Consider the following 15,988-nt stretch of genomic DNA (forward strand, 5'->3'; position numbering starts at 1 on the left):
AAAATTTTCTTCTTGCGTCTTGGTGGTTTAATCCATACTCTTAATCCATTTAGTTATTCATTCAAAAGTGGGTAAAATGCTTATGGAAGAAAACTGCCACCACTCTTCTATAGGTGTCATCTGATGTGAAGAGCAGCCTATTGTGTCTTAAGCAGTATACAGACGTTTTCTACCATAGCATGATGAAATAGCCTTATCACCATTACAGCTAATGTCTGTCTAAGGCTTTCTACATTAAGAGGATTCTTCTAGCTTTCCTGCCATAACTTTTATCTTTTGGATGGGTGATGAGTCACAGGGCTACAGTTATGCTTCCCCAGCTCCTAATGTTGAAAGGAATGAACGTGTTTCCCTTGAGCAAATCCTAAATGGCTTCTTCTTGGCAAATACAATCCAGCCAGCCACATGTGATTATTACTTTCAGTAAGTTTAAACATCGTTATGTTATAACCTGCACTTTGGTTTAGGAGGAAGGGATCACTGTTTATGTACCCTGTGATTACATGGTATTTACCACAGATATCCTTTTGCTGCCTGTAACTTACCATGTGATTAAATGACCAGCATTTATCATCAGAGTGAAGTGTGCATTATATATGTCTTCCACAATGTAGAACAATATTGTAACTGAAGTTCTCCGCTTTTTAGAAATTAATTTTTGGTCTAGTTTAGTCTAAAAGCTCATCAGTTAATTGTTGGAAGGCTTAGAAAAACATTTTCAATCTCAGTCGTTAAAAGTTTCGTTCAGATCATTTACCAATGCATACTGAAGTCTTTTGCAAATGTCCGAAAGACATGACATGTTTGCATACGTGTTTTGCTGAAGCACAGAAATATAAACCCAGTTCTGTGTTTCTCTTAGGACATACTCCCTTGTGTTATAAGGGCTAATGTCTAGCAAGGCTAATGCTGCTGTACAATAAGGTGTACAGGCAACCCATCATAGCATGTGCATTCCACTGACGACTACTTCAACTTGTTAAAAATGTATTAACAGCCATGAAACAAGGCAGAACTGTATTTACTAGAGGGGTTTGCAGAGATTGCAAGCAAATCAGCTTCCTACAGATGGCTTTTTATGCCTGTAACAAGTTGAACTCTGAACAGCACAGCTACATGCTACCCACCACCTAGCCATGGCCTATTTCCACACTCTGACTGTGTGAAACAAATGCGTTATTACAGGTCTGAGGTCTTCAGATGGAAAGATTAATTCCCTTGTGCTCCTAAACCTCTGTATGCACAACTCCTAAATAGGCTCACCCCTGCCAAAGTTCCTTTTCTTAATGGGGCACCCACATTTTAAAAACATGACTTGAAATGCTACAAAAGATTTTCCTTTTTTTTTTTTTTTTAATGACCATAAGAGAAATCATTTCACTCTTCCCTTTAGAATGCTTATTCACATACACAAACACTATTTTTAAAGTTGCAACCATAGAGGTGTTACTTTTACTTTATTTTTACTTTGTATTCAAACTTGAAGCTAGTATGCTTCCTATGGCAGAAATTTGTAATCATCTCCTTCAAACTGGCATTGAATTTTTTTTTTTTTTTGGTCACTCATTCTTTATGGTCAGGTTATTAAAACCTTGGACTTGAAACTGTGATACAGCACAGGTTCTGTTCTTATAGGAAGATAAGGGAAAGCTTTTTCTCTAATTAAAAGAACTAATTTGAAATATTTCCTATGAAAGTCTTCCATTTATAAAAACTTCAGCATCATACAGGAACACTTTATCCAGGCAATATTTTGCTTTATTGAAGGGAATTTGGTTCATTTCCCTATGTGTTTGCAGAAGCTTTGTTTGTGTGCTTTAAATTACAGATGAATACAGCACTTTCATGTAATGTAATTTGCTTTAATGTAAACTAACGCAGCAAAAGAGAGGAAACACAGGAAAATTACTAATGATGCCAAATCTAATGTGACTTAATTCCCAAACTCTAAACTTTGAGACTAATATATTCTAGTTTCCTCCACTTATTTTTGTCTGTTCCGTGTTTCATTCTGCTCATGTTGCTCTAAGCCGGATGTTTTCATAAAGTAATTCCACAAATGAAAAGCACAGCCCAAAATGATGGTGAGGTAGTGAGTGGACAAAGGAGGCGAAGAAAGGACAAGACCAAAATTGGCTTCAAATTCAGTATACAGTGCGTCTGTTACAAGTCTGCTTGTTTTCCCTGCTTGCTGTCTGTTCCTCATCACACCAGCCAGCCACCCTCCCTGCCAGCCAGCCTTTATCCAGTGCACTAAGAGATAGACCAGCAAATTGATCTTAATCAAAAAGTTTGGTTTGGAGTTTATTTTTGAACCAGTGTAGAGATTCATCCTGCAAAGCATTGTCTGCCAGTGGTTCACTAAGAAGGGAAATATATTGTCTGGGCAGTGGCATATCCAGTTGTTTGATGGGCGGCATATCCAGTTCTGGTGATGAGACTGAAGTCACAGAAAGGGAAGAGCTGGCTGGTTTTCCCTTACAATGGCTGCATTAGAGGGGTCCTCTTGGGAGGGATGCAAAGTTGGAATAGAGAACAGTATAATGTGCTTATATACACCCAAACTTTCACTGAGCAACACATATGAACAAGAACCTCTTTCTGTACAGACAAACGTAACCTTTCTTCCCTGAAGCCCAAGCTGCACATGGACATTTACCAACTTCTATCTCATTGTTTTGAGCTGTACATTCACTGATTAATAGTTCTGCTTGAGGCAAACCCACACTGCCTTAGCTCTCTGTGTCCAACAAAAACATATGTAGTGGGATAACAAGGAATTGCAGAGCACGTAGCTATGGCAGAATGTTGACAGTAGAGGAACACAGAGCTAATTCCTTTCTGAAAAAGTCCTGATGGAATAAAACCCATCTTCATTACATGCCATTTCAGTGGGGTTTTTATGTATATATTTGAAATGTAATTTAATGGGATCTCTGAAACTTCTCTGATGCATATTAGCCTCTGCAGTCTTCCCTGACATGCTGAGTGCTGTTGCTTACATGCGTGGGAATATGATATACATAGGATTAGCATAAGTAGTTTATGAAGGACTAATAGTAGTGCAATAGCATTATATAATGGGTGTGGAATTAATCTATACTCAGCAATCCCAAAGTTTTATTTCAAATAACATTGATTTATTGCAGTAGAAACCTAGACATTCTCCAAACTGTCTTTCTGTTACACATAAATTTTAAGCAGACTTTTTAAAATTTAAAATTTAAAATGTTTGTCTTCTGCAACCTTGTTGCTTTAAACTTCTATAGAATGAATGACAACCCACTTTGAAGGCATTCAGCATTTTTCTAAACCCTATTATTCTTTTCTTTACTGATTTTTTGATACATTGGAGAATAATGATTTCATCATAACCTGAAAATCTTTTATTTTTCATTAAATTCCTGTTATTCAGGTCTCCTGTGATTTATCCAGAGAAGAAATAGCTGTAAAAGTTAGAAAGAAGAAAGAGGAGAATAAGCAGAGCAAACAGAAAAGCTTATGGTAGTTATTTTTATTAGGTAGTGTGGTAATACAGGAGGACAGAGATACAACAGCAAAAGAAGAAAAATCTGTATTGATATTACAAGTTTGATTCAAAGATGAACCCCTTTATATAAAATGCTTTCAAGCATCAAAATGCTCTTTTCCTCAGTTCCATCCAAACTTTTTATTGATGACAAGAGCTATTCAGGCATGAAGATATTTTACCCAACCAGTGGAAGAGACACTTTTATCAGAAATAGAGTGCAAAATTTGATTTCCCTCTAACAGCTCTATTCAAGCCTCATCCAAGGATTTAGCAGTGCCAAAGTTAAAACAGTGACACAGCTGCTAAGATATTCATCCCAAGTGAGATAATCCTCCTGCCAACCTCTTTTCTCTGGTTCCAGCCTGTCTAGGAACCGTGTTGGTCTTTGTTTGGCTGAAGCTGAGAGGCACTTGGGAGCTATTGCTCCCAGATACACTATGGTGGTATCTCACTGAGTAGATACTGTATTTCATGCCTCTGTCCAAGAATTTTCCCTAAGGAAGTATGTACGTGATCAGAGAGGAATGGATACAAGTCATTAGACTCTAAATAACTTTTAAATTTCTTTCTCCTAAAGCTGAGAGCATTTGCAATTTTGAGTCACTAAAAGTATGTGAACGGATACTTCAGTTACAATTAGATTTGCAAGTTCTTTGCAGTCTGTCACTGTCCTTGGTTAAAAGGGCTTCTCTTGGTCCCGTGCTTTTCCTAGCGGTATCTAACAGCTTCCTGACAAGGGATGTCTTGTGGCATGTCAGAAGTAAAACATGTACTGGAAGAGTTTCATGATGCATTATCCCCTAAATCCCTTCACTTAATTGCATAGGATATTAATCAGAAAGGGTTATATTCCATCAGATCTTACACTTTTCACAAAGAACATGAGTAGCAGGGAAACTACAGCACCCTGGAAAACTTATTGACATTTACTCAATGTCATACATTTCATGTTCTCAAATTTTCCAGATAATGCTTGCTTTAAGTATTAACAAAGCATCAGGAAAAATAATGGTGAAAAACTAATTTTCTGGCCTTTAAATATCTACATAAGATAACAGAAGTACGAAGAAGCGTATGAGAATTGTGAGTATCTTTTCTTTTACCATCATGCACAGACTCACAAGGAGACCTTGTAAGGTTATGCAATTAAGAAACACTGTTATACTTATGCCTTCTGGGGTTTAGCTTTCAGATAGCCCACTTTTAAGGCCAAAAGAAGAAATGGATTGGACATTCAATCCAGTCAAGTAAAAGCAAAGTGAAAAAAAATGTATAATCTGTCTCTCATTCAATTTTCCCAGAAGGCTGGAAAAAATCATAAAATAGCATGAGAGATTGGTTCATTTTACACTGATCTTGAAAGCTCATTAAGGTATTTAACTTTCATGGATTGTCTGAGGGATCTGGAGTTGCTGTTATCCTTTTGTTTAATTACACTGTAATCTTCGTGCAATTACAGTGATGATAACAGTCTTCTACAGACATAACAATAAATTAGCCATCTGGGGAAAAATGACATTACTTAAAGCTTACTTCAGTGAAGTATCAAAGAAAAATTAATATGGCTATATAGGACAAGGCGTGAAAGTAAATTGCATTATCTGTTTCTAAAATTCAGCATTCCAATGTATTTTAGGAGCTTAATAGCATAACAAATTCTTGAATTTGCTTCATAGTGAAATGGTGGAGAAATATCATGAAAATCACAGGGAAAACACAATTTAGCATAGCTGAAAAAGAAAACGTGCAGCATTTAGTGGGCTATACTTTATATGCCTATGCAATAATTGTCAGCTTCACTGAATAAATACATGAGCAACACAACTCCTGATGTTTTTTTTCCCCCACATCTTGCCATCTTTCGATTGAATGTAAATACCTCTTTTGAGTCCTTATGTGGTTTATTTCCAGAAACAAGAATAGATTCATCGGGTTTTTACTGTTACTACTGAAGAGAGAAAAAAGAACGTAAGGTAAAAATGTGATATGTCAGAAACAGTGAGATGTAAAGCAAGAAACATCCTGAAAACAAAATGCAAGTCAAAATTTTCAGCAGCGTTAAATAAAACAATTACAAAAAATCCAACATCCCACTGGGCTTTCAACTGAAAACTTGCAGTTCTGAGTTTTCTTAACTGAGATATCATATATGATCATAAATTGCTGATAAATATTTTGCAAAGGTAGTTTGAAATGGAAGTTATGTGACCATTTTACAGACAGAGACAATTTTACCCATTGATAAAGCTCGGATACATTTTTGTTGGTTAGGGAGCTGGTTTTCTTATTCTCAATAAATTTCTTTGAAGTTGGTTATAATTGTGCTAAGGGAAATTAAATGAAAGACTTGAATTAAAATGATGTAATAACTAGTTCAAGACCATCTTTATACAGTGTCAGTCCAAACAAAAGTCTTCTAACCTAGTGAGAAGGTGCATTTGAAGCAGTAATTTGTATTACCTGGAGAAAAGTAGTTGTAACAAAAGGGTTGAATTTTTCCTTACCACATAGAACAATTATACGTATTTTCTAAAGAAATGAAATAATAAGAGATGAGCAGAGAGAGGTGTTAATGTGTGGGGAATAGCCTTTTACAGGAGGAGCCTAGTTTCTGTAGTCTAGATGACGTGTCACAAATCATAATTTATTCCCGTTTGAACAGAGCTATGTTTTTGCAAATAAGATGGTTTGTGTGCTGCAACAGAAATGAGTTATCTTGAATGGTTACTGAATAAAAGGATGTCAAGATTTTATTAGGTGCTGATTTTTAAGATGACCTTGTTTACAAAAATCTTTTAGAAGGGAGTGACTACCTAAGAACCAGTTGTTTTTAAGGTACCATTTTTCAGTGATAGAACAATCTAGACATCTCTGACACTATAGAAACAAAAAATGTGGGTTTTCTTGAGTTATGCTCATGTTCTCTATCTTACGTTGATCTCAGCTGATGGTTAGATGTGCCTGAGTAACAGCACTCCTAAAATTTTCTGGCCTTCCTACTGCAGGAATCTTGGTTGGTTGTGATGAAGGCAGACAAGGCTATAACTTTCCCTAATGATAGCTATGTTCTCCAGCATCATTTTGCAGTAAAAAAATGCATTAAGGAACATCTGTTCACATAGTGAAATATTTTAATGGTTTGATTTTTCATTTAGGGGTGTCGTGGTTTTGCCCTGGCTCAATTTACTTTTATATCCCCCATACAATTACTATCAGTTGAGAGAAGGTTTATGCAGACAAAAAGAGACTGAATTGAAAAAAAAGTATGAGTATTTATTATTATTATCAAACTAAAACTAAAGAATTATATCTACAATAATTTTACTTAAGTAAAAGGTATTATGTATTTACAGAAGATACTTCTCCCCCTACTTCCTTTTATATCAGTCCAAGGAGGAGAAGCAGTCCTTTTTTGTTCTCAGAATTCCAGCTCTCTCTCTCCAGTAACTCTGCAGCACTTTCGTCACAGCTGGAACTCCTTTATCTCTCTCTCATTCTGTGTTGACCTCCAGGGCTGGGTCTCCCCCCCTCTCCTGGGCTAAAACCGAAGGCTGGGGGTTACTCAGGTCCTGAAGGGTTTTCTTTCATAGGCTTGCAAGGGAACACTTGTTTACTATGGATCTTCTTCCACAGGGGATAATGGTTTAAGAGTTCACCCCTGTTTCCCTATGGAGGTCCCTCCCCATGGGAGAACAGTCCTTGATTGACTTCTCGGCATGGGTCTAGTCTGGATCCCTTACTCGGATCCCAATATCCCACCTGAACCGTTTTCTGCTCCAGCGTAGGTTCTTTCATTCCCCTCAGGGTCATAAATCTTCAACATCCCTACCCGAGCCGTTTTTCTGCTCCAGCGTAGGTTCTCTCAGGGTCACAAATCTCCAGCACCAGCAGCATGGATCTTTCACTGAGATTCCGAGCTTATCTGAGCCGTCTCGCTCCGGCATAAGCATCGTCTCCTTCAAGGGTTACAAAGTCTTCAACAGAACTCTGCCTCATCCGAGCCGCTTCTGCTCCAGCACAAGGCTTTCTCTCTGTTAAAGTCATAAATCTCAGGTACATTCACAAGCTCCTCTGTGAGTCGTATGGGGGGTCTCTTCACCCCAACAAACTTCTACAGGTGGCAGGGATTTTATTTTTCAGTCTTTACCCTGCTGAAGGGAGGGAGAGCGAAAGGGAGAAAAAAGCAACTCTCCCCCCTTCGAACTTTTCTTCTCTCTCCTGTTGCAACTTCAGCTGCCAGCTTTGACCTTGAAAATCCTGTTATCTCATGGCTGGAATTCTTCTGCAGCGGTTTCTCGTCTAAGCAGTTCATCTTTTAAACCTTTTTTTTTCTTCACTCTCTCACAAGAGAGAAGAGAGGCTTCAGTGCTGCACCTGCCCCCCCCGGCCCAAGCCGGGGGAGGAGGGGGCCTTGGCCCTCCTCGGGCCCACTACCCTTCTACATGGCTGCTGCTCTTAATTTCAACTGCGACACACAACCTTCTCTTCCATTTTCTTAAAAATGTAATTAGCAAAGGCGACACTGAACTTTTTGATTGGTTTTTTGTCCGGAAATCACTTGGACAAAACCATCCTCAGCCCCAGGGATGGGCTGGTGGGCAAAACCACGACAAGGGGTTTCTCTTTGTAGGTACATATTAGCATGTGGTTGGCAAATACAGACTCTGCCCTCTGAGGGCAGAGTCTGCAGGTCCTCTCCTGATCATGGAAAAGCTGTTGCTGTACTCCAGTAATCTTTACAGAGGGTGCAGATATGTTTCACCATGTTTTATTTTACTACCTAAACCTAGCTTTCTAGCTAGGGCTTTCTAACTACAAACAGTAACAAACTATACTCTAATTTCCCTATTTAACTTATTTGCAGCTTTCTATTTAAAAATGGGAATATTCAGAAATTGCTGAAATGGTCTTTAAGGCTAATCTAATGTAGATGTGCTGAGATGTAGCTGTGTATAATTAAATACAGTATTTGTCATAGAATGTGCTAAACCTGAGAACTGTTTTAATTTTTGAAATTACCATTAGAATCTCAGTCTTACAGGATGTATATACAAGCTCTCATGTCCTGCATCTCAGTCTCTATCACTCTTCTATTTTTTCAGACAAATAGTAATTTAATAAGAGAATTCAATACACCTTTTTACATTACTAATTATCATAGTCAATTGGAGAACTCAGAATTTTTGATCCACTTTCCGATTTCTTTATTTGACAAGAAAATATCTCTGACAGCTGGAGGCGTTAAGGTGGAATATAAATCTCTTTTAGGATGTGAGGGGTTTTTACACACCATTAAGTTGGGAGCAGGTTATTTTTGTCTTGGTTGGTGATGCCCAACTCTGACAGAAATCAGGCATTAAACACTTCTTTGCACCCACAGTTGGCTGTGGTGGGTTTTTTAAATAAGCCTGAGGTAAGTCTCTTAAGTTTCTCTCCTATTTTCTTCTTCTTTAGACATAGGGAAGTAGATAAACAAATGAGGTAGATAACATAGCCCATTTTATGTCAGTCTTTCAACAGCATATAACTGTTAAATTGGGAGTAAAACTGTGAAAATTGTGGTAACTCTTAGGCTGTACAGTACTGTACTTGTGCTGACTCTGGTTTCCATCAAAAATGGGTAGTGAGCTCAGTCTAAGATGGTAAATACAGAGTAGAAGTTCTGCTACCTATTGAGCTAGCCTTGAGTTGATACAAAGTACCACCAAATGCCTCAGGGCAGGTCCTCTCAGAAGGCTTTGATTGTGCTGAGACCAAAAGAAAAGCTGTCTGAGACTTGGGAAGCTCCTGCCGGTTCCTCTGCAGTTGTCTCTCTTGGCTGCACAAAGAGTTTTCAAAGTGTTTTGGAGGAAAATGAGCATCAGAAGTCTCATACTTTCACCCTGCTTAAGTGAGAAAGCGAGCAGGGAGAAATGAAAGGAATGATTTCTCTATGCAACAAGACATTTTGGGGGGGGGGGGTGCGGGGGCAGGGTGAGAGTGTGTTGTTACTCCTCTCAAAGCTTGTTGCATATGTGAATATACAAGCTGAAATCAAGGCTTTAACTTGAGTGATCTGGGTTGGAGCCTACCCTCTCAGGAAAACCACTTTCCTCTGGTTCCCTATTTCGGAAGCTGCTCTGCTCTATTCCTTCTAGTTTATATGCTGCAAAAGTGCTCCAGTAAACCCACAGTGAACTGTGGGCTGGAAAGGCAGAGCTGCCTTTGCCCAGGACAGTCTCTGTCATGCAAAACCTTTCATTGTTCAGCCACTGTTGGCAGGCCCTTTCTTTTCTAGCTCAGTAACTACAGCTTGTTGTTTTACTACGGGGTTTTAACATATGGTTTTACTTAACATTAGCTGCCTGATTAAAAAAACGAACTTTTTTTTCCAAAACAGTCTTATGTTTTTTCTGCATTTAATATTTTGTATGAGGGGGTTTGATTTGTTGTCTGGTTTGAGCTCCTGGGATTTGTTCATTTGTGGTTTTTTAAATGCGTATCTTTTTATTTGGTCTTAAATTCCAAGTATCATCTTTTCACTTCTCTGATCTGGAATTAATTAAAGTGTCTCAAGAAAAGTGTACATCCTCCATCTTTTGATTTCTTGTGATCCAGCACTGTATGGCAGAAAAAGAGTTCTCTGGGGACTCTATGACAGACTTCAGATTAAGTCAACCAACGTAGAACTGGATCAGTTAATTACCTTTAAAACACACCAGGCTTTGTAGATCATTAAAATAATATTGATATCTGTACCTGAAATAAAAGGTGCATGAGCCAACTTACCATGATGGCAAAACCACCTGATAAGTAGAGTTGGTTTTTGGAGATTTGATGGAATTTATGTGCCATTTAGTCAAGTTCTCAAATTCTTCAAAATTATGAAAAGAAGGGAATGATAATGATAGGATGTTTAGAGGCCTGAGTCAAACTGCTTATTGATAGCTATACAAATTGTTTTTGAGTATTTCTGTTCTTGTGAAATGCATTGTTTAGTATTTCAGGTTGAAAGTAGTATTTTTGTCAGGACATTTTTCCCTTTTTAGATAACAAAATTTATATATTATATATATTATATTATATTATATTATATTATATTATATTATATATATTATATTATATTATATTATATTATATTATATTATATTATATTATATTATATTATATTATATTATATTACATTGTATTATGCAGTGTGAATAACCTAACCTGGACAAGAGCTAGCAATTACTGAGGGTAAGATTGGTACATTAAGTGCTCTGTTTCAGCTGCAATTTTCCACCTATGTTTTACTAGAATATCAATCATCTAAAAATAAATAAATAAACCTCTTAACAAGATACAAGAAATTCCAGTAATTCAGGAAAATTGTTTTATTTTTGCATATTAGGTAAAATAGAATATGGAAGAGGTAATATATAAAACAAGTAAAATATTAGGTTAAGTCTTAGGCTGTATTGTGAGTTATTGCAAGGTTTAGGTAGTGGGGTGGCTGCCTCTATAGAAGGACATGAGGGTCTGCCCTTTGTCAGACAGAGGCAGGTCCAGTCAGCTCCAGTGAACCCACTGCAGGAAACAGCTGAGCCCATGAACCACGTTGGTGGCACCTCCAGGGGAACATATTTAAGAAAGGTTGAAAAACGTTGCATACCAGTGTTAGGATTGAGGGAAAACGCATGAGAAACAAAACTCTGAACACCAAGGGAAGAGAGAGAAGAAGGAGGAGGGAATCATAAAGGCACTGAAGCATCTGTGGATCAGGCTGGAGCAGGTATTTGCAGACTGTGGAAGAGCCACACTGAAGCAGATATCTGTGCTGTAGCCTGTGAAGGTGGAACTGTCCTAAAGAAACCATGGAGGACCCACAGTGGAGCAGGCTTATCCTAAAGGATTGCAGTGCATGGGAAATTTCTACAGTGGAATAGGGAAAAAATATGAGGAGAAAGGAGTGACACGGATTGTGTTATGAGCTGACCACTCCCGTTCTCCATCCCGCTGCACTGCTCAATGGGGAGGAGGAGGTAGAAGGGTCAGGAATAACAGAGTGGCACTAAGTCAGGGAAATAGTTGGGGGGGTGGAGGGAAGGTGTTTTAATCTGTCTTTCTCACTATGCAAACCTGTTTTATCTAGCAGCAAATTAAAATAATTTTCCCAAAATCACTTCTGTCTTGCCCATGACAGTAATTAGAAAGTGTTCTCCCAGTCAATATCTGAACACACAGGTTTTTTCATCTTATTTTGTCCTTCTATCCTGTTGAGGAAGGGTTTTGAGAGAGAAGGTGAGTGGGCATGAGGCAGATGGCAAAGGTCATTCCACCACATTATAGGTAGACTGAACTGCCATAATAGCTTTGAAGAGGTACAGGGCACCTATATATATACTCTCAAAAGGGATCCTCCTCATCACAAGTACAATTCATTTATACCCTTATCCAAGATAATGCTTTTAAGATATGACCAGTTGTTTCATATATTTAAAAATACATTACACATGGAATTACAACCTGAAGTGGATTTGTTCTAATTCAGCTAAATACTGAAGTGCAAAAGCGCTTTATCATATTGTCACCTGTATATCAGGCTCAGGTTTATGTAATTTTTCATTCAAGGTCTTAGAAGGTTTATCTTAAAAGTTAGTTATCAACTAACTTAGAAGATAGTTATCAACCTAGATATTTCATTTTTTTTTATTATCTGTATACCCCATATCCTATCATCTTTCTAGACACACAATAGCAACTTCAAAGGACTCATTGCCTGTGCTGCTTTGAACCTATATTCTGTTATTCTGTACACTTGGCTAACATCGTCAAAAACTTTCTAAGTCATACTGAGTTTGTGCATAGCTAGGAGTATAAAAAAAGAAACCACAGAAATCTTACATGCAGAATGTTGTATTTTTGTACATGAAATTTTCTTTGTAAACCTAATATGCTAATGTGGAACAGAAAAGGAGTATATTTTGGAGTAGAAAAATTCAGATGTAAAATGCATTTTTAAACCAATTCAGTGTCCTACATCAGGTAGAAGTGTGCTTTCATAGTTAAGTAGTTATATGTATTTTCTCCCTATTTGTGAGAGTGTAAATTTGTACACTACGAGAACTAAAACTGTACCTTTGTTGATTTACAAGTAGTTTTAGTAATATTTCAGCCTTATTTTTAGTCAAATTTATGTGTACATATTAGACTTACAAAATGCTGAGCACTCTTTCCTATTTGTCTTCATTCCAGTATTTAGGAACATATTATACTTCTAGGTATAATGCTTGTGGAAAGTTTTGGAAAAGAACTCTACCAATGCCTTCTACAAAAGACAGATTAAGTGGTTCAGGAAATTGCAGGTCTGAAAACTTCTTCCTTGACTAAATGAATCAACCATAAGCATTTACCACTGTCAGAAAATTAGGTCACAGATAAAATAAGCCAGTTTTCTGTGGAATTCCATTCAGGAATAAGTTAATTTTACATTTGCTGCCTTCTTTAAGTTGTAGTGACAATGATAAAATGTCCATGGTCAACGGTGGCTTCAGCTTTTAAATCTCTGGGATGATTTGAAATGACTTCGTGTTTCTTTTCAAGTTGTTCCAGTGCATGCCTGGAGTTCTCATTAGAATGATCTTCATGCAAGGCCTGCCCGTTTCCCAGCTATCACCCACCTCCTGCTTTCCATTTTTGTCTATAGTAAAGCTGCATCCGGCAAACCCTTGGAAATACACTCTGTGGTTACTAATTACTTGGGCTGATTTACTTAGTTATGTGTTCCAGCACAATTAAGTCCTTTCTTTCCCTATTGTATCTGCCTCATTATTAGTTATAATGGTAACATTTATACTGTAAATGGGATGGCAGCATGAAAGGGAAACTGTGTGTAAGGATAGGACCATCGTGCAAGGGATGAATAAGTACTGAACTGTTAAGGCTAATTGTAATAAAAGAATATGGATTCAAAGGTTTTTGTTTGTATTGTCATAATATTATTTTTGAGGAAGGGTTTCAAGGTTATAGACCTACCCATAGTTGTGTTAAAATATGTGTGCAGATGAGCACAGGGATAATAAGTAGAATATAATATGAAGTATATTTCTATGAAATTGTATGTATTTAGAATGTCTAAATAAGAATAAAGGATTATTTCACAAGGGAATGACATTTAAGAAGCAGACAATAATAAAAGAGAAATAATGAAAATGCATTTCAGGGACTATACTTTGGCAAGACAGTTGGCTACCCTAAAATAATGAGTTATAGAGTAAAATTCCAGCTGCACTTCTATTTTCTGAAAATTCAGGGTTTATAATTTCTTGTAAATATGTGTGGGCAGATTTTTTTTTTTAACTAATGTTTCTCTCTCCATATCAATTACCAAAAAAGAAAAGTGATACTTAGATATTCAATTGAAGGAATCTACCCCCCAACTCTCTCACTTCCTCACCCTCTTCCCTCCCTCCCCTCTTCACCCCCCAAAAAAAAGAAGTTTTAGTATAGTCCTAAGACTTAATTTAGAAGTTAGATAATGTTCAGATATTAAAATACTGTATTTTTCTGATACACAGATGTGTTTTAAAGGAAGAAAAAGCAGCTTGATTCCTAGCTCACCTCTTTGTCAGATGCCAAATCTTGCAACTGAATCTTTTGTTGTATTTTCTCCACACTTGGCTTTTTCTTAGCTCTCCTATCACCTCTGCATTAGTTGACTTCACAAAACTTGATTTTAAATTCTAGCAACCATGCAGAGGAATTATTCCAGAGAACCACCTTTCTTCTTTGTTTCTTTGTAACATCTTATCACTTCTAGAACTAGTTCCTTGAAGAGTTATCAAGAATTTAACTACATATTTTGGGAGAGGAAAGGAGTAGAGGGATGGCTAAAGCACTCCAGAAAATTACTGTTTTTCATGCAACCATAGGTTTCCTGTATTGTATCAAATAAGTCTGTCATCTCACAGTGGTTAAGATGGAGATACTATTGTTAGGAAAGCGAGGTTGCACGCTAATAGTTTTTTAATATCATCTGTTAACAGGAGATTTGATCAGGTTTGTATTTAGTTCTGGAATTTCACAATTGTATTTTAGGGATAGATTTGCATGCTCCTATGTAAAATGTTGCATTGGCATGATACTTAATGTGAGAAGAAAGGATTTCTTGGATTTGACAGTGAAAGGAATTCTCAGTAAGATTGAAGACGGAAAAGGAAACACAAACCAGTGAAAAACTGTTGCAATGAATAGTATCATCATCATCATCATCATCATGGCTAGGCTTCACGAACGAAGATTTGAGAAGGGCTGAATACTATCATTTGTCAGTAAAAAAATCTTTCAAATAAAATTTTTCATATTAGAAAATATTCTAATATTCCTCGTGTTGAGATTTTTGCTGTTGGAATATACTTCATTGAATCAAGAAGGAGAAAAAGCAAACATTTCATCACAAGGCACCATCTGGTAAACACTTTAGGAGGAGTGGTAATATCAAACCTCAGTTTTGGAGATCTACCTGTAGCCAAATCAACTTAAAGGCAAAGGGTAAAGCAAACATTAACATTTGTAGACCATCTACTGTTTAAAATTGAAGGGGTTTCCTACCACTGAAATACACAAATTTTTGCTTTGAAAAAAACTACAGGATTACTGTATTCACCATAGATGACTGTTCTTTCAAAGGAAGGACTCCAATTCCAAACCACCAGAGTTTTTTGATGAAAGGAGGCCACTATTAATCTGAGGACTATAGTAGATTCAGGAGTGAATAGGATAACCTAGCAAGACCTGACACTGCAGAGAATTTTTCTTGGCTTATAATCCTGGAATTGTCCTATCTGTTCCACTCTTCATCTAAGTTTATTTTTAAAGGTTGTCAACTCTTCTTGTATGAAATAGTCTCTTACTCTGTGTCTCTAGAAATATAAAAAGGGTTAGAATAAATTTTGAAGAGGTCACAAATTCCAAAAGCAAAACAAACTGAAATTTTTTGGAAAGGATAGAAGAAAGCACTATGGACTATGCCTGGTGGTAAATGGCTCATTTTCATAATGCCACATACTTGCATATTTTCCTTAACTGGAGTTATTCTTCTTTGAGTTTCTTCTTGTTTTATTTCTGTACGAAAACTTCCTTCTTGAACTAATTGTTCCACTCTTCATTTTGTTTTGTATTCTTCTTGCAGCCATGACAGATGTTTTCCTGAAATTTTAGCTCTTATTTAATTCACTATAAAAATTGTAGTGGAATTAATTTCTCTCAGATGACCCTCTAGTGCTCTGGCAATGCCTAACTCAACCTGCCATTCTATATACCTTTCCAGAATTTACTGAAATGTTTTCTTTTTTTTTAATTGTAGGTTTCATATATACTGGAGAAGTTGTACATCGAATGTTAACAGCTACCCAATATATTGCACCCTTAATGGCAAATTTTGACCCCAGTGTATCAAGAAATTCAACAGTCAGATACTTTGATAATGGTATGTAG

At 37.0% G+C, this 15,988-nt stretch overlaps 1 protein-coding gene across 2 annotated transcripts in view; it reads left to right on the forward strand.

The window, feature by feature from the left end:
- PLXDC2 (plexin domain containing 2) overlaps nt 1-15,988 on the forward strand; it is a 254,952-nt gene that overhangs the window by 171,381 nt on the left and 67,583 nt on the right. For both annotated transcript variants that reach the window (XM_050325692.1, XM_050325702.1), the window contains exon 5: nt 15,858-15,980. In XM_050325692.1, the coding sequence (XP_050181649.1) occupies nt 15,858-15,980 (123 nt within the window). The remainder of the gene's footprint in view (nt 1-15,857; nt 15,981-15,988) is intronic.

This window comes from Myiozetetes cayanensis, unplaced genomic scaffold (assembly GCF_022539395.1).
Source record: "Myiozetetes cayanensis isolate MyiCay16 unplaced genomic scaffold, myiCay2020 scf1, whole genome shotgun sequence".
NCBI lineage: Eukaryota > Metazoa > Chordata > Aves > Passeriformes > Tyrannidae > Myiozetetes > Myiozetetes cayanensis.